This window comes from Rhineura floridana, chromosome 7 (assembly GCF_030035675.1).
Source record: "Rhineura floridana isolate rRhiFlo1 chromosome 7, rRhiFlo1.hap2, whole genome shotgun sequence".
Classification (NCBI taxonomy): domain Eukaryota; kingdom Metazoa; phylum Chordata; class Lepidosauria; order Squamata; family Rhineuridae; genus Rhineura; species Rhineura floridana.
In genome coordinates this window covers 30,569,519-30,587,590 of record NC_084486.1, presented here as the reverse complement: position 1 = coordinate 30,587,590, position 18,072 = coordinate 30,569,519, and the positions used below count along the sequence as shown (strand labels likewise).

Below are 18,072 nucleotides of genomic sequence, written 5' to 3'. Positions count from 1 at the left end.
CTGTCTGTAGTTACGTAATGCTACTCCCACCACTGAAACATGCAAAGATCCATCTGGTTATTAATTATACTGTCTCTTTGTTGCTCATTTTACCAGCTCCTCCACTGAACCACCTCTTTACTCACTTCTACCTCTGAGCACATTTCAAAAAATCAACTTTACCATGCCCTCTGGAGAAGTTTACAACCACCCAGCCTTCCTCCCACCTTTGAGCCTGCAAAGGTGGGTGAGGATTGTCCAGTCAGTTATAGTAATCCCCACTACCGCCCCAACTCCCAAGTTGGGTGGATGGCTGGTGGTTGTTTGGCACTGAAAGAATCTAAGCCATGTAAGGGCAACTTGGGAAAAAACCCACCTGGAGCAGAAAACACAGGGGTGGATGAGGGCTATACACCACTGTCTGAAGGCACTTAGGCTAGGTACCTTCAACAAGTGGCACCTAACAGCACATACTTCCTATCAACCTTTCCCTCAACAAACACCAACAGGGCTTGTCTGAAGAAGAGGTGAAAGACTCGGCAGGCAGAGGAGCTAGCAACTATAATTTTGGGATTGTCCAGCAAGGCCAACCCAAAAATATAAAGCTCTGCCATAAGCCTTGGGTAGAGTTTTCCTCCTATGTCTCTTTTTCCAGCTCTTCCTCCATCTGAATATGCTTTTTAGGTGCAGAAGTGATTAGGGAATGTCTTTTACCTAGTATACCAGCTGCACCCTTTCTTCTAAAGGTTGGGCCTGGCCACAATCATGCATGTTTTAGTAACCTCCAGAATTGAGGCTGACTACACACGTACACAAGATTGCGCTTTAACAGTGACTGGACCTCAACTGGTACATATTGCTGGCAGGGACTGGGTTAATCCAAGCATATTGTTTCACTACGGTTACCTGTTCATTTCCAGGTTTAATTTTGAAAGGTACTGTGTGTACTTTCAAAACTCAAAGTATCTACTTCCCTAACATCCTGCTCTAGATGCCCCTCTTAAAATTGGCAGCCTATAATGGAAATCAGCTAGTAACAAAGATCTAATCTAGTTAGCCTCCTCTTAGTGTATGTATATATATATATATATATATATATATATATATATATATATATATGAATAAATTTGAATATATGATTGCAATTCAAAGCTTTTTGTACATACAAGGAATATAACTTGTTAAAAGATGGAGAGTATGTCCTCTCTGAATTTGCTGGTTGTTGTTCTGTGCCTTCAAGTCGATTACAACTTATGGCAACCCTTTGAATCGACAACCTCCAACAGTATCTGTTGTAAACCACCCTGTTCAGATCTTGTAAGTTCAGGTCTATGGCTTCCTTTATGGAATCAATCCATCTCTTGTTTGCTCTTCCTCTTTTTCTACTCCCTTCTGTTTTTCCCAGCATTATTGTCTTTTCTAGTGAACCATGTCTTCTCATTATGTGTCCAAAGTATGATACCCTCAGTTTCATCATTTTAGCTTCTAATGGTAGCTCTGGTTTAATTTGTTCTAACACCCAATTATGTGCCTTTTTCGCAGTCCATAGTATCTGCAAAGCTCTCCTCCAACACCACATTTCAAATGAGTTGATTCTTCTCTTAACTGCTTTTTTCACTGTCCAGCTTTCACATCCATACATAGAGATCGGAAATAGAATCATAGAATAGTAGAGTTGGAAGGCGCCTATAAGGGCATCGATTCCAACCCCCTGCTCAATGCAGGAATCCAAATCAAAGCATTCCCAACAGATGGCTGTCCAGCTGCCTCTTGAAGGCCTCCAGTGTCAGAGAGCCCACTACCTCTCTAGGTAATTGGTTCCACTGTCGTATGGCTCTAACAGTTAGGAAGTTTTTCCTGATGTCCAGTCGAAATCTGGCTTCCTGCAACTTGAGCCCATTGTTCCATGTCCTGCACTCTGGGACGATCGAGAAGAGATCTCGGCCCTCCTCTATGTGACAACCTTTCATGTACTTGAAGAGTGCTATCATATCTCTGCTCAGTCTTCTCTTCTCCAGGCTAAACATGCCCAGTATTTTCAGTCTCTCCTCATAGGGCTTTGTTTCCAGTCCCCTGATCATCTTTGTTGCCCTCCTCTGAACCCATTCCAGTTTGTCTGCATCCTTCTTGAAGTGCAGAGACCAGAACTGGATGCAGTATTCAAGACGAGGCCTAACCAGTGCTGAATAGTGGGGAACTAGTACTTCACGCGATTTGGAAACTATACTTCTGTTAATGCAGCCTAATATAGCATTTGCCTTTTTTGCAGCCACATCACACTGTTGGCTCATATTCAGCTTGTGATCAATGACAATTCCAAGATCCTTTTCACATGTCGTACTGCTGAGCCAAGTATCCCTCATCTTATAACTGTGCATTTGGTTTCTTTTTCCTAAGTGTAGAACTTTACATTTATCCCTGTTGAATTTTATTCTGTTGTTTTCAGCCCAATGCTCCAGCCCATCAAGGTCCCTTTGAATTTTCTTTCTGTCTTCCACGGTATTAGCTATGCCCCCCAACTTTGTATCATCTGCAAACTTGATAAGCATGCTTTGTACCTCCTCATCCAAGTCATTAATAAAAATGTTAAAGACCCCTGGGCCCAGGACTGAGCCCTGTGGTACCTCACTCATTACATCCGCCCAGTTTGAAGGAACCATTGATAAGCACTCTTTGAGTACGATTCTGGAGCCAACTGTGGATCCATCTGATAGTTGTTTCATCCAGCCCACATTTAGCTAGCTTGCTAAATACCATGGTCTGAATGTCCATCTTTGTATGGATGTGAAAGCTGGTCTGAATGATCCCGACTTTAGTGTTCAGTGATACCCCTTTGCATTTGAGGACCTTTCCTAGTTCTCTCATAGCTGCCCTACCCAGTCCTAGCCTTCTTCTGACTTCTTGAGTATTGTCTCCATTTTGGTTAATGACTGTGCCAAGCTATTGATAATCCTTGACAAGATCAATGTCCTCAGTGTCAACTTTAAAGTTACATAAATCTTCTCTCGTCATTACTTTAGTTTTCTTGACGTTCAGCTGTAGTTCTGCTTTTGTGCTTTCCTCTTTAACTTTAATCAGCATTCCTTTTAAATCATTACTGGTTTCTGCTAAAAGTATGGTATTATCTGCATATCTTAAATTATTGATATTTCTCCCTCCAATTTTCACACATCCTTCATCTTGGTCCAATTCTGCTTTCCGTATGATATGTTCTGCATATAGATTAAACAAATAGGGTGATAAAGTACACCCGTCTCACACCCGGTGTCATGGCCCCGTCAGAGGACTCCTCAGATGAGGACAACTCGGGAGTAACAGCAGCAGACCCAGGAGCAGCAGACTCAGAAGGAGACACGGAGGAGCCTCCTGAGAATCCAGCTCCTTCTCCCCCTCAGCTGCAGAGCACCCCAGATACAGCAGAGGCCCTGCAGCCAGACACAGACAGTGAACAGGATACTTCCCCCTCACCTGCAGAACGTAGACAGCAGAAGGTCAGGCAGAAGAGAGGCAGGCCTGTCTCCTTAAGGCCCAAACACTGAGGGCTCACACCTGCTGTCCATCCTGCTCTTTATAAGGCACACCTTGGCTGCAGCTTGTTGCTGACTGCAATGTCAGGCGTGGCTTTGTGTAGACCTAGTTTCCCTGCAGCATCTCTTTGACTGACCTCCTTGGCAATTGATCCTGGACCTCCACTGACCTCGCTTCTGGACTTCTGACTCGGCAAGTACGCTTCGGATAGGCCTGGCAGATTTACAACCTGACTGCTGGCTAAGGACTTTCCTTCCCTGCCAAAGACCCAGGAATTTCCAGCCCCCCCTGACACTGCTGATGCAGTGTAGAGCTGACACCCTTTCCGGTGGGGAACCAGTTGGTTTCTCCATAATCTGTCCTTACAGTAGCCTCTTGTCCACACAGGTTGAGCATCAGGACAATCAGATGCTGTGGCACCCCCATTTCTTTTAAAGCATTCCATAGTTTTTTATGATCTACACAAAGGTTTTGCTGTAATCTATAAAGCACAGGGTGATTTTCTTCTGAAATTCCTTGGTCCGTTCCATTATTATCCAATGTAAATTTGTGATATGATCTCTAGTACCTTTTCAGAAAGGCAAACAATTGTTTTTATGTTTTTGTATGTGTTTTTTTTAAAAAAAAAACCTGACCAAAATTAGGAAGAGTATAGACATAAGCATATTTGTATGCACAGAACACACAAATCTCAAACCAGGAATATTATTTCTATATCACAGTATTACATGAACCTGATGAATACAAGGTACATCCTTTCTTTCAGACCAACCAGTGTGACATTGTTGATCCTTAATTGTTGATCCTCTGCTTATTCACATTAAACTATTGTGAGGTGTACCAGGAATCTTGCCTGCTCAAAATATGATTTATTAGGTAAAGCTGTGAAGTGACCTGCTCAAGGTACACCACTGAGAATTTTATTAATGATTAATGTGACATATAGTTTGAACCTACACTTTGCTCAAATGGATTTACAAAATACGCTCTTGATAGGTACTCTGCAGAATACATAATTGCCATAAGGGAAGAAGGGAAATGAACTTGTGAGTGGTTGAAAAATGGGATGCTTTTGAAGAAATCTGTTTCTCTGGATCAGCAATCTTTTATGTCTTTAGTTCTTGTATGTGGGCCAGAGCATTGTTCTTCGTGGGCAAAAGCTTGTATAAGATCCCATCAGGTGCACTAGCTTTGTTGCTCTTCATTTGATTGATGGCTTTACTGACTTCATCCAAATTAGGGGATACTGCAAGCTCGTCTCTAGTTTGTTGCGGAATTTGCAAGAAGACCTCATCAGCCACAACAGAGTTACGATTAAGGAGGTCGTGGTAATGCTCTTTCCAGCACAGTGCAATAGACTCTTTATCCTTAAGAAGTTTGCTATCATCCACTGAACGTAAGGGATTTGTACTGTAATTTGTTGGTCCATAAATGGCCTGTGTGGCATTAAAAAAGCCCCTTGTATCGTGAGCATCTGCAAAGTGCTGGATTTCTTGAGCTTTGTTTATCCACCAGGCGTTCTTAAGTTCTCTAGTTCTTCTTTGGACCTCAGCCTTTGCACTGGCATAAATTTGTTTCTTAGCAGCACAGTTAATGTCTTTCTGCCATATCTGGAAGGCTTTCCTTTTCTTGTCGATGATATATCCAATCTCACTATTATTCTCATCAAACCAATCCTGATGTTTCTTAGTTTAGTATCCAATAGTTTGTTCACATGCTGCAATAATGGATGTCTTCAGTTTAATCCAGTGTTCCTTGACATTTTCAGGAAGTTCCATCGGTAGATGTTTCTTGAGAGTTGTTTGAAAGCAGGCTCGCTTAATAGGATCTTGAAGGGCATGGATGTTCATTTTACACCTTGGTTTTCTTCCTTGGAGCCTACATTGAGGAACAATATTAATGGCCATAGTGGATCCAATTAATCGGTGATCTGTCCAGCAGTCATCAGCACTCGTCATGGCCCTAGTGAGGAGTACATCACGACGATCTCTGGCACGGACAATTACATAATCAAGGAGATGCCAGTGTTTTGGCCAAGGGTGCTTCCTTTTTTTTATCATTAATTTTATTCAAATTTTCAAACACAAAACAAAACAAAAAAGAAACAAATTAAACAATAAAATAAAATGTTGACTTCCGATTTGTCGCAGATCAGTTATAGGTCTATAATATATAACAAACCTGTCTCTTAATATATTACAAAATCACTTTCGTCCAGTAGTTATCTTAATTAATCATCAAATCTCATTAACATCACTTTATTCTTTCCGCAAAAAGTCAAAGAGAGGTTTCCACTCCTTGAGAAATATATCCATCGATTTTTCTCCAAATAAACATGTCAACTAATCCATCTCATCAAGTCTGCTAGGTCTAGTAATTTCAATAGCCATTTTTCCATTATCAGTGTTAATTCCATCTTCCAACTTCCATCCTTGCACCCATAATAATCTTGCTGTCATAGTCATAGTCATATAGTAAGAGTCTGATGGGAATTTCCTTCATCACAAATATTTCCTTGCCATCAATCCTGAATGTGTTGCTGAAATATTGTTGTAAAGTCATATCTCTGTTCCTCTTTTTTACGAAATGCACTAGCACATCTCTTGAGAGTTTTTCCATTGTCACATATCTGGAATTAATTCTATAAATTTTCTCTATTTCAAGTTCCATCAAATCATTCCAGTCCAGAAATTCCATCGAAACATTGATAGCTTTATCTCTGATATCTTCATCAATTTCTCCAGGGACAACGCCGAATTCCAAACAGTAATCTTTATCTCCAGGGTCCACAAACTCCAAATATTTTTCCAGTTCCACACTTGATATATCTGTTCCAATCTCCAGGACTTGCATCCTCCCTTTAATTTTTCTTTCATCTTCTATTGCTTGTCCAGTTATATTTGATCTCATCTACCTCCTCTCTTATAGAATCCCCTATTTCTTTCAGCTCCTGCTTCATTTTGCCAAATTCAATTTTCATCTCTTGTCTACCCTGTCTCAGCTCCCGTTTCGCCATCTCAATCTCATCCATTATTTTCTGAAACATATTTAGAGAGAGGATCCCTTCCTGTACATCCAGGGTCTCAGCCACTTTCTTGATTGTCATTCTTAAGACCGAGAGAAAAAAACCCCTTCAATTTCCAATATAGCCACTATTCCCAAGCAAAGAGCAATTTATTTCTTTTTCCAGCAACAAAGGAGTTAATATTCCAAAAGAAGCCTTTAATTTCTGATATTAACTACTACTCCCAAACATAAAGGCTTTTTTCCAACAACAAAAGAGTTAATATTCCATGCCTGTTGGCATCATCTGGCCAGCACAGTTCTTATCTCCCGCACGTCCAAGAATGCAAAACAAATTTGGTTCACAGCGCCGAACAATTAGTAACATACACGAACAGCAGATTCGTCTAAAGAAAGTAGTCCAAGAAAAAATAGTCCCCGACATATATCAATCAAATAATCATCTAAATCAGATTTTCTCTTCGGGTAAGTTGCCCCTCATCCGTTTTAATCTTTATAGTTTCCAAATTCAGGCCGGCTTTTTGCCATAAAAAATTAAGGTAAGTTTTTTTAAAAAATTTTCTTTCCTCCTCAATTCCTTGTATAAAAGAGAGAAGTGTAACTCACCCAGGTATCTTGATTGCTGATTCTTAAACAAATCTCTTTTGCTGTAGTAATTTAAGCCAAACGATAGGATTAGACAGAAGAAAGCTCGCCTGTTGTAGATCGTTTAAAAGAAAAACGTCTCGCTTTTTTCCAGTCCAGCTTGCTGGAAGTCCTAACTCCGTCCTCGGCTGCTAGGTATGCCTTCTTTTCCCAGGGAATTCCTGATCAATTCCAGCCACCGACAGCCCAACAAAGTTTCTGTGGATAATCTCTTCAGTTCACCCTTGCCTGGGAGAACATTTATACCAGTCAAAGTTCCCTTTTGACTGATTTTAAACTGAAAAAAGCTTCCTCTGAGACAGAGCTCATCTCAGAGGCAGCCACAGGCGGAGCAATCCTTCCGGGAAGTCCACTGGCCAAGGGTGCTTCCACGATGTTTTAAATTTATTTTTCTGATGAAAGAGTGTGTTTGTTATTACAAGATTATGCTCTGCACATTTAGTCAGAATCAGAAGTAGAATGCCATTCAGGTTGCTATTGCCAACTCCTTTCCCAATGGCTTCTGGCGATAAATCGAAATCACGCCCAACTCTTGCATTGAAATCACCCAAGAAGATAATTTTATCCTCCTTAGGTATCTCTGATAAGATGGTGTCCAGCTGGTTATAAAAAGTTTCCTTGATGTCTTCATCAGCATCTAATGTTGGTGCATAAGCAATTACAATAGTTGCCTGCTGTTTTTTGGAAAGTTTCAACCGGAGAGTTGAGAGTCATTCATTAATGCCATAGGAACTTCTGACAAGAACTTCACAATATTATTGTTAATAGCAAAGCCTACTCCATGTATTCGTTGTTCTTGTTCAAGCAGTCCTTTCCAGAAGAAGGTATAACCTCCTTTGTCTTCCTTCAGTTGTCCTCCTACTCTTCGAGTTTCTTGGAGTGCTGCTATGTCAATATTAAAACGTCTCAACTCCCTCGCGATGATGGCAGTCTTGCATTCAGGTCATTCACTATCTGTATTGTCTAGCAATGTCCATACATTCCATGTTCCAAAATTCAATCGTCTTTTGCGACCGCTAAGTGGTGACCCCACTGGATGTGGTAATCCAGTCAGGGAGAGAGATGAGGCAGACTATGTTTAGGGCACCTTTTCTAGCCCCCTCCCCATATGGGGTGAGCAGAGTGGATCCTGAATAGAACTGCTCAGTTATGGATATAGCTGCCAAACTACTCAACTGCCTCGGTCCTTGAGCCAGGACGACTGAGTCTGTATCCACCGCCCTTGTGCTGGTTCATGTCTAGGGGCTTCCGGATTTCACAGTCCTGCCCCCATTGCCACTCGCTGATCGCCATGAGACTTTTGGTTTGGTTTGCTTGGAAGATGTCTGTGCGTGGATTTGTTTTATGTGGGGAGATTGGCGCACCACGATCAACACACAATCTTGACAGAAAAAGGCTTTGATCCAATGGCATGGGAATACCATGACATTGGAAGTCTTTTATCTGCTGCAGCCTTCATCCACCTTCACAGCTATTGTAACATACACATTGTTATCCTTCGCCTGTTTTGCCATTGAGGACTCTCTTGGATCGTTCTTTGTCTGGTTCCTCTCCCTTGACCTTACCGCCATGGGTGACCCTGTTGGGAGTACATGACTCGCAACAGCATCACTCATAGGGTTTATTGGAACACGCAAGCCCACTCATCACTACAAGGTGACGATCCAGTGAGGAGTCTCCTGCTCCCCTGGTGCATTCACTGTAGCTGCCCAATTTCCCAGCTTTTTAAAGTTTGATAAAAATATCTGTGGGCTATAGGTACATTCTTAAACCGCAAGGTTTTTTGCCTATTAGTGAATTAGAACAGTTTCTGCACAGATGTAAAGGTGTACCTAAATCAAAATATGTATGTCAAGGGTGAGAACTGTTTAACCTTAAATATATGTTCCTATCTGTTTTCTTGTAAACAGAAGTAGCAAGGTCCACATTCTTTTTTGAACAGAACACTGACATAATAATAAGTAGTGTGTTCAAAAATATATTAATGGCCTTTCTGTTGTATGAATTCACAAATTCCATCAACATCTCATATCATATTAAAAAATCATTTGTATAACTCCACCAAGATAACATGGTTGTAAGAAAAAGGGTTGGTTGTGAAATAAGGCATGTGCCTCAAAGCCAGACATACATAAATTGGCAGTTGCAGGTGCCATAGTAAGACCTCTAGTTTGCCAAAACAAAGTTGCACACTGAATGAAAAAAAATTGTTCTTTACACAGAACTATTTCAGCCAAAGATAAAATGAATCAAGTAGATGTTCGAAATGTGGCCTCTTGTTAAGGGTGCTTTCTCTAACTGTCTGGGGTGGGGGAAATGCTAGTGTAAAACGCCACTGAATTGGACCAACTACTGCCAGGACTAAATAATAACTATTTCCAGAAAATCTGCTCTTCCGTGTTCATTTCCTAGACCACAGTTTCCCAAACATCCAAGGTCACTGAGCTCTCGATGAGCTTATAAAGAAGTCATCAATCCCAACCTAATTCTTAGGAATGTAATTTAAAGTCAAGAAAGATCAATATATAACCAACATTTATTCTCAACCATTCTCAAGGGATGAGGTTTCAGACCCTTGGCCTCTTAATTGCGGGGTGCCACAGGGATCTATCCTCTCCCCCATGCTATTCAACATCTATGTAAAGCCGCTGGGAGCCATCATAGGAGATTTGGGCTGCAGTGTCACCAATATGCAGATGACACTCAGCTCTATCTCTCGTTTAAGTCCTCACCAGAGTTGGCTGTGGATACCATGTCCAAGTGCCTGGATTCCGTAAGTGAATGGATGGGAAGGAATAGGCTGAAACTGAACCCCAACACGACCGAGGTGTTGCTCGTGGGGGACAAGAGAAGGTTGGGGGATATAGACCTGATTTTCAGGGGTAATCTTACCCCATTAAACGACCAGGTCCGTAGCCTTGGGGTCATTCTTGACTCCCAGCTGTCTATGGAGGCTCAGGTCTTGGCAGTGAGCCGGGCAGCTTGGTATCAATTACATCTGATACAGAGGCTACAACCCTGCCTTCCTGTACATCTGCTCCCACGGGTGATACATGCCCTGGCCTCCTCTCGCTTAGACTACTGTAATGCGCTCTACGTGGGGTTACCCTTGAAAACGGTCCGGAAATTACAGCTGGTACAGAATGCGGCGGCGCGCTTGATTAAGAACAGCCGTCGCCATGATCATATCACCCCGGTGTTAGTGGATCTACACTGGTTACCAGTTGTTTACCGGGCCCAATTCAAGGTGTTGGTATTGACCTTTAAAACCCTATACGGTTCCGGCCCAGTTTATCTGAAGGAGCGCCTCCAGCATCACCAATTATGCCGCATGACAAGATCAGCCACACAAGACCTTCTCTCGGTCCCACCAGTTAAAACAGCTAGGCTGGTGCGGACCACAGAGAGGGCATTTTCAATTGTGGCCCCCACCCTCTGGAACTCCCTTCCTTTCGATCTTCGCCACACCCCCTCCCTGACAGGTTTCCGCCGGGCCTTAAAGACCTGGCTATTCAGGCAGGCCTATGGGGTCTCTGGGGATGGGTCAGTTTCTAATGTTGTTTAATGCTGTTTAATTTTAATTATTATATTTTTGGTTATATTGTATTTTATCATGATATTGTACGTCGCCTAGAGTGGCCGTTTATTCGGCCAGATAGGCGACTCAAAAATAAAATTTTATTATTATTATTATTACTAGGATTCATAAAACAAAAATCAGTAATCCTGTTGTATTGTGGAATAATTTTTTAAAACATATAGATCCTTTATTGGCAAGGGAGATGTACTCTATACATGCTCATGCCCTTAATTTCTGAGATGCCATTCTGACCTGGTGATTTGTCAGTAAGGCCTAGAACGTTGTCTCTTGCCATCACCATTTGCCTCAGTTCCTCAGATCCCCTTCCCATTAAAGTTAGTTCAGGCACAGGGATCTGTTTTGTATCTCCTGTGAAGACAGATACAAAGAATTAACACAGCTTCTCTGCAATCACATTTTCCTTCTTCAGCACTCCCTTGTTGTCCAAAGGTCCAAGTACCTGTGTGCAAATGAAAGCAAGCCCACATGGACGATGGGGAATACGTGCAGTGGATTAATGAATGGACTGATAGGGGATGAGTGGATTGATGTTTGCATGATGGGGGCAGCTGTGCCCCTGACCATCATCAGCAATGCATCCCTGAGAGAACGCTGCCCTCTACATAGATAAGGTCACCCATCCCTGCACTGTCATCTCATAGGTTAGTTCTCTACATCTCCTAGAAGAAGATGTAAACCAGAAGAAGATGTAAACCAACAGCCAAAACCAACAGGAGAGAATTCTCTTTGTTGCCCTAAATGTTCAGTAAGGTTCTGTGTGAGGTTGACCTTTGGGGGAAGAAAGTATTCAAGCTCACAAAATAGTATTTGAAATTTACTTCAGTAAAGCCCAATGCATTTGGTCTTAGAATGGTTCAAAACCACATGTTTAAATACAGCAGGTCATATATACCCTCACACAAGCAACTACTTTTCAAAAGCTGCAACTGCATATACATTTGTAAAACAAATTGAACTTAGCAGGGTTACTTCCGAGTAGACATACAACTGAGTAGCTAACTTTTTGCCAGCATTATTTTAAGTTACCCACTTCTTAGGCACTTTGCAGAAAATGCAATAAAAGCTTAATAGTTTAAACATAGCTAGTTTCTATAATGCATTAAACCCCTTTATCCTAAGCCAAGATACATCCTAAAACTTGACTAGAGAATTAAGTGAAGAAAAATGCATGACAGGAATATTCTCACACACAGAGCAGTAGTAAAGTCTCAAGCTGAAGAATGCACATTATGCTTACTTTTAATGGAATGAGTATGTTGTTCTAAATCAAATTAATTATATACATTAGTATGTTGCATTATTAGTTTTTGCTTCTATTGTGCAAATATTTAAGAAGCTACAACAGGCATACATAACCCTAATCAGCAAAAAGGAATGGTTGCTTGCCTTGGGCAAATGAATTGCCACACCCATCACTCATTGCCTTGTCGCTATGGATGTGGAGATGGGTGGGTAAACTTTTCTGTAGACTCATAAATCTGCTGTAACATGTAAAGTTGTTGTGCACATGCACCAACAGGACACCAATGCCATTGCTGAACACACTATGATGCATAAAGGTACTTTCCCAAACACGTGGCTAATACGTACCTTCAAAACTCGTTGTGTGTGTGTACATTTATAATAGCAGTAGTATAGTTTAATATGGTCACAGACCAAACAGTACATGTATATAATTTTAAGCAGCACTGCCTGCTCAGAAACGTTTTCATATGAGATGACTGTTTCATGGACAGCTGTGCAATTTCCACCTGATAGTCATCATCACAGAATTTCAAATATCTGAAACATGCCTACTGCTTGACTACATGCTTTTAAGGAATAGATCTTGAGCATTAAATTGCCTGCTCATGTGGCACAGATGCTCAGAATGCCTTGGTTACACTATAATAAGTTTCTTCACTTTAAGTGTAGGCCCCTTAGGGCCACGTCACACTTTGCCCTTTGAACTTGGCAGAAGAAAAATGGTTTAGAAGAAAAATGTTTGTTTGATGTCATTTGTGAAAGGTGAGTATGTGACCAGATTTCTCTGCAACAAACAGAGAAACAAGGACCTAATGTTTCTGAAATCATAGCATGTGTATGTTAATTTATATAGTTGACAGGACCACATAATTTGCCATTCAAACATACGCGTTTTTCATACCACGATTTTAAAAAGAATGAGTCAGCCCTCAAAAGAACAGCCACTTTTTTTTAAAATGCACTTTGCACTTAGAAATTATATGGGGTTGCCAAATTTGTATTTAGGGTGTCAACAAGAGCGTCATTTAGGAATAGAACCACATATTTACCAGATTGTATTCTTATAGCTATGAGAGGCAGCTACCATCAAGTTCTATACTTATTATCACTAATGCAAGTTAAAATCCCTGCAGCATACATTTACCAGCCTTTCTTCAATCACTTTAACGTTGAATGAATGGGGCATTTTGAACAGTAATCTTAGCTCCTTGAGAAGCTTACCTTCTTTCTACACTTTGCTCAATGACAAAAAATACTCCAATCTTTCAACAACATTCCCCCTCCAACGCTGGCAAAAGTATTCATAAAAAAGACAAAATAGTATCTTCCAAGACCAATAAAAACCACCACTCCACTCAAGCACCTTTATATGCAGCCTATCTCATCTATTTTCCCAGTGAGATTCTCCATGACATTGTGTAGGAATTTAAGAAAACCTACAACCGAAGTTACCAGCAAAACTTCAGCATTCAGAGGATGACTTGCTTCTGTTGGGTCATCATTAGACCCATCGGTATCATACTAATAAAAATAAAACCCTTTAATTTTTAGAAAGTTGGCAATCTACACAAATATTAAGAGCTTCTCATTGACTGAGTTTCACAGTAACGTAAATCAAACCTATGAGCCAGAAATCATAAAAGAGCCAATAACAAAAAGCTTAGTTTTGAGTTGCTGCTCAACACAGCTCAGTCCCAGAACCTGTTTTCAATGACAGGGCTAAACTCTGGAGCAATAAAGGTGGCTGTGTCCTCAGTGTCACCACTGAACGACCACAATAAGCCCTATACGTATGCACTTATCTAAAGCTAAGGTGAAGAGCCTCCAAGACTGAACTTTGCTTGAGCCGGTCGCCTGAGCCCCCAAAACCTCTCATCCGTTAAGAACTGTAAACACTCTGTCCAGCTCCAGCGCATCTTCTTTCTTTACAACACCCTACAGACACCCAAGACCGTTTCACGCATTAGGCGAGGCAACCCTTAAATAACACCGAGAGTGTACTGGGCGAGGAGGGGCAGCCAAGCGGGCGTCTCCCTGAGGTACATAGTTTGAAAATCCTCGTGTTTGCTGCACGAATGATATGCGCTCTCCGGTATACACGGAAAACCACTTTAGGGGCACACCTACAAACATGACGTGTGACAAGGCCCAGAAGGAAGACACCAGCCAGAAACATGTAGGAGCCTGTAGGGGAAAAAACAGAAAAAAACCCAGGGCTATTACGACAAAGTAACGAAGGGAGAGGAGGGGGAGGACTGCCGGCGTCTATGCCAGGTAAAAAACACCAGGAAGCTCCGACTGGGACTTCAATCAATTTGCTTTATGCGCAAGCGCAGTAGCACCGCCTTCCCCTCTCGCAAGCCTCTCAGGCGAGAGAGCCAAGAGCCAAGATGTGGAGCCCCTGTGAGCGAGAAGTCCGCGGAAGGGGTGGGGGTTAAATGGAAAGACAGTCGGTTTCGGTGCCTCTAAAAACCCCTCCCCATTCCTCCACTTACACAACGGCTCGGGAGATGATACACGACACCATATTGTCGTTCTGGTTTTGCTGGTATCGCGATTCTTTTTATCCTGCCACTGCCCCAAGATAACAAAGGCCAGGTTCCTCCGCTAGTGACTCCTCACCGAGCCGGGCTCGGAATGTCTCCAGCCGCTTCACCGAAAACTGTATAGCTCCACCTCCTCTCACCACAAACATCACAATAGGCGCAAACCACACCCCTCCATAAACGGATTGGTTTATACCGACCAGCTTCATTCCTCCGCTGTCTGCCGTCAAGTTGTGCTGCAACGCGCATGCGTCTCGTTTTGGACGGTGAGGAGCGGATGGGTATGTAAGAAGCCGCAACTACGCGCCGGCGCAGTCTTTTTCCCTTGCTGGCTGTACGGTGGTAGTTAATATACTAAATCCTTTCCTGTAGGGTCATACGCAGAGTTATTTATTGTTATTTGCAGAAGGGTAGGTGTGTTAGTCTGTTGCAGCAAAAACAAGGGAGAAAATTAGCACTTTAAAGGCTAACAAATTTATTGTGGCATAAGCATATGTAAAGTGAACCGTAGCGTACGCCACAACAGATACCTTAGTCTTTAAGGTGCCACAAAACTCTTTGTCGTTTTTATTATGATTTCTTTGAATGCTACATTTGTATACCGCCTTTCTGTCACTGCTTTTAAAACAGCTTGTATTGATACTGATATGCAAAAGATCGCGTTGTTAAAGATGGAGAAAGCATCGCCTTAGTTTTTGCACAATACTTCTTTCTCCTGGAGGATTTCCTTTACCAATCTCATCAATGACACTTGTTTTTCCCCTTGAAAATTGGGGGAGGGAAAAGCCGATATTTTAGAGGACAGAGAGGTGGAACTGGAAAATAGGGAAGTCCTGGAAAGGCCACTTAGACATATTATGCTCACGGTATTGACCCGTGTGTCTATCTTGCGTCGAGTGCTTTCCCACTGTACAGAGGCCTTTAATGTTGCCGTTGTTAAACAATGGGGAATCAGAAGCCCTTGGTGATGTACTGCAAATCATACCAGTAAATTCTGTGGTACCTTCTGCTCATCCCTGCTAAATTAAAATGGTGAAGGTATTCTGGAACGACCAGCTGTTTTCTTTCTAATAAATAATTTTAAACAATCAAATATGTAGGGCACATATGTTTACCCCAGGATTTGCGCATAATTTGTGAGGAAAGTGTCAGGAAGGCATTAGGGACATAGATGGAAAAATGGATGGATGGAAGGAAAAATAGAAAATCTAACTATTGCTGGAAGCAAGCAGAGGCCAAAAGACAGCACTAAATCAGTTGATGATGTAGCTATCTGAAATTAGTAGGAGCAATATATTAATATATACAAATTCCACATGCTGGCAATTCTTGCACAAATGCATTCTCCTCAAATATAACCTTGTACTATATTCTGCTCCCTCTTCCCTTTTACTCAGTTTTATGATCCTACTGATAATGTGTGCTGTAAATGGTTGAAATAAATGAGAATGACAGATCTGTCTGTCTGACAGGCAATGAAGAGCGGGATACCCCACCAATATAAGGAATGGCTCTTTTGCTCTTCCTCCTAAGCATCTTCAGGACATGTGAAATCCTGCACTATTATTTGCAGAATATTTGCAGAACTTGCAGGTGGCTGTTTTAGTCTGCTGCAGCAAAACAGACTGTTTTGCCACTGTCCATATTTCTGATCAGATACCTACGTAGCCCAATTCCAAGTATGCCTGCTCTGCCTTCCTTGCTTCTCCCAGGGCCAATCATATCTCAATTTTAATAACTCATGAAAAATTTCCAATTGTTAGATGTATACTTTTTTACAACCCAGATTTGAAACTTAGCAGAAAACATTGTAATGGAATGTGTGAACTATGATTCTTAGAAATGAATTTTGCAAGCATGGTTATTGTGTAAATTGCCCTCTCTCCACCAATCCTCCACCTAGTCAAGGGACTAGGGAGCCAACAGAACTTTCCAGAGGTCATCCAGTGTGTGATTTGGCATGTTCTGTGCTGGAGTGTTCCACCTGTAAGGTAAAACTGCATGAAAAGCAAATATTATGTGGTTTCATATGAAGCCATCACTACATCCTGTGGGGGCAAATTTGTCTTCCCTTGACCAGCTAATTTGGATTGCAAATACTTTGCCACAGGCGGTGAAAGGGTTCATAACATTCAGAGTGATTTCTGGTTCTATGTGCAATACCTGCATAAGTTGCAATATCACTAACAACAGTGTCACAGCATAAGGCCTGAATGAGACAGCAAATTGCCTGAGGTTTAGATTTGAGTCTGCCATCTTAAATCAGTGTGAGAGGGCAGAAGACTGGCTGTGTAACTGAGATAAGAAGTATTTGACTGCAAATGTTAAAGCCCTAACTTTAACAGAAAGTGGTGAAATGAACCAGAATCCATGGCACTCTAGGGATGCTTGCTTATAAGAAATATACCCTAGAGTGGATATAACAGGGCGCTCTGTTCTAACTGTGCACTTTGGCAACAGGCAGAGCATTGGCTTGCTCCAGCCTCTGCCCATATATGGGTGGATATTGGAGTACATATGTAAACAGCTAGAAAATGCAGCTGCTCCAAGGGAAATGGCAAATCCAGCTGGATTCGTGGGAGCGAAGCTCAGACAAGGATTCGTGATGAGAGAAGGTATCTGTAGCAATGGGGCAGGGGAGATGAGAGGGCAGGGTGGTTGAAGGAACAGCTAAGTCAAGTTGGCTTTCAAGGTTGTTTAGTGACTATAAGAAGAGCCCTGCCAGATAAGGCCATTCTGTTCCCACAGTGGCCAACCAGATGCCTATGGGATGCTGCCAGGCAGGATATAAGTGCAATAGCCCTCTTCCTACTCATGTTCCCCAGCAATAGTTACTCAGTGGCATACGGCTTATAATTCGGCATGTAATAGCTATCATGACTATTAGTCGTTGAGAGCCTTACTTCACTTTTAAAGCCATCCAAGTTGGTGGCCATCATTACATCTAGTTGTAGCAAATTCCATCGATTACGTATATGCTATGTGAAGAAGCACTTTTTGTCTGTCCTGAATTTCCAACCGTTCACCTTCATTGAATGGTCCTGCGTTCTAGTATTATGAGAGAAGGAGAAAAACGTCTTCTTATCTACTTTTTCCATACCATGCCTAATTTTATACAGTTCTATCATGTCCTCAGTTACCTTTTTCTCAACTAAAAAGCCTCAAACATTTTAAGTTGCTGCAGCCCACTGATCATTTTGGTTGCCCTTATTTGCACCTTTCCCAGCTCTGCCTTATTGGATTTACAGTATACACATTTCCTGATGCCAATGTGTGGTAGGCTTTGGGACCAATTCTGCTATGAAACTTGACTTGTCATGTTTCATTGCCTCCGTAACACTTGCTCTACCTGATTATTACATTATTATTAGTGTTAATCACTTTTACTAAGAAAACATAAAATATCCAGTACTTGCTCACTATCCCAATAGAAACTGATGCTTTTAAAGGGGGGGTGTATTTCCCTCTACTCAAGAAAGGAGGTGTGTTAAACAATTATGGACT

The 18,072-nt window shown here is 41.7% G+C and overlaps 2 protein-coding genes across 5 annotated transcripts in view; one reads left to right on the top strand and one right to left on the bottom strand.

Annotated features, from left to right (window-relative positions):
* Window positions 1-14,745, bottom strand: part of REEP3 (receptor accessory protein 3) — a 62,798-nt gene extending 48,053 nt beyond the window's left edge. The window contains exons 1-2 of one of the 4 annotated variants that reach the window (XM_061635132.1): window positions 14,518-14,745; window positions 14,150-14,206 (exon numbers count right to left, since the gene is read on the bottom strand). In XM_061635132.1, coding sequence (XP_061491116.1) covers window positions 14,150-14,206; window positions 14,518-14,549 — 89 coding nt within the window. In that variant the 5' untranslated portion in view covers window positions 14,550-14,745. Of the gene's footprint in view, window positions 1-13,243; window positions 14,125-14,145; window positions 14,207-14,517 lie in introns of those variants that run through there. The other 3 variants (XM_061635133.1, XM_061635134.1, XM_061635135.1) reach the window with 3 other exon arrangements.
* Window positions 14,674-18,072, top strand: part of JMJD1C (jumonji domain containing 1C) — a 206,742-nt gene continuing 203,343 nt past the window's right edge. Inside the window, exon 1 of the mRNA XM_061635127.1 lies at window positions 14,674-14,849. The gene's annotated coding sequence lies outside the window, so the exon portion shown is untranslated. The remainder of the gene's footprint in view (window positions 14,850-18,072) is intronic.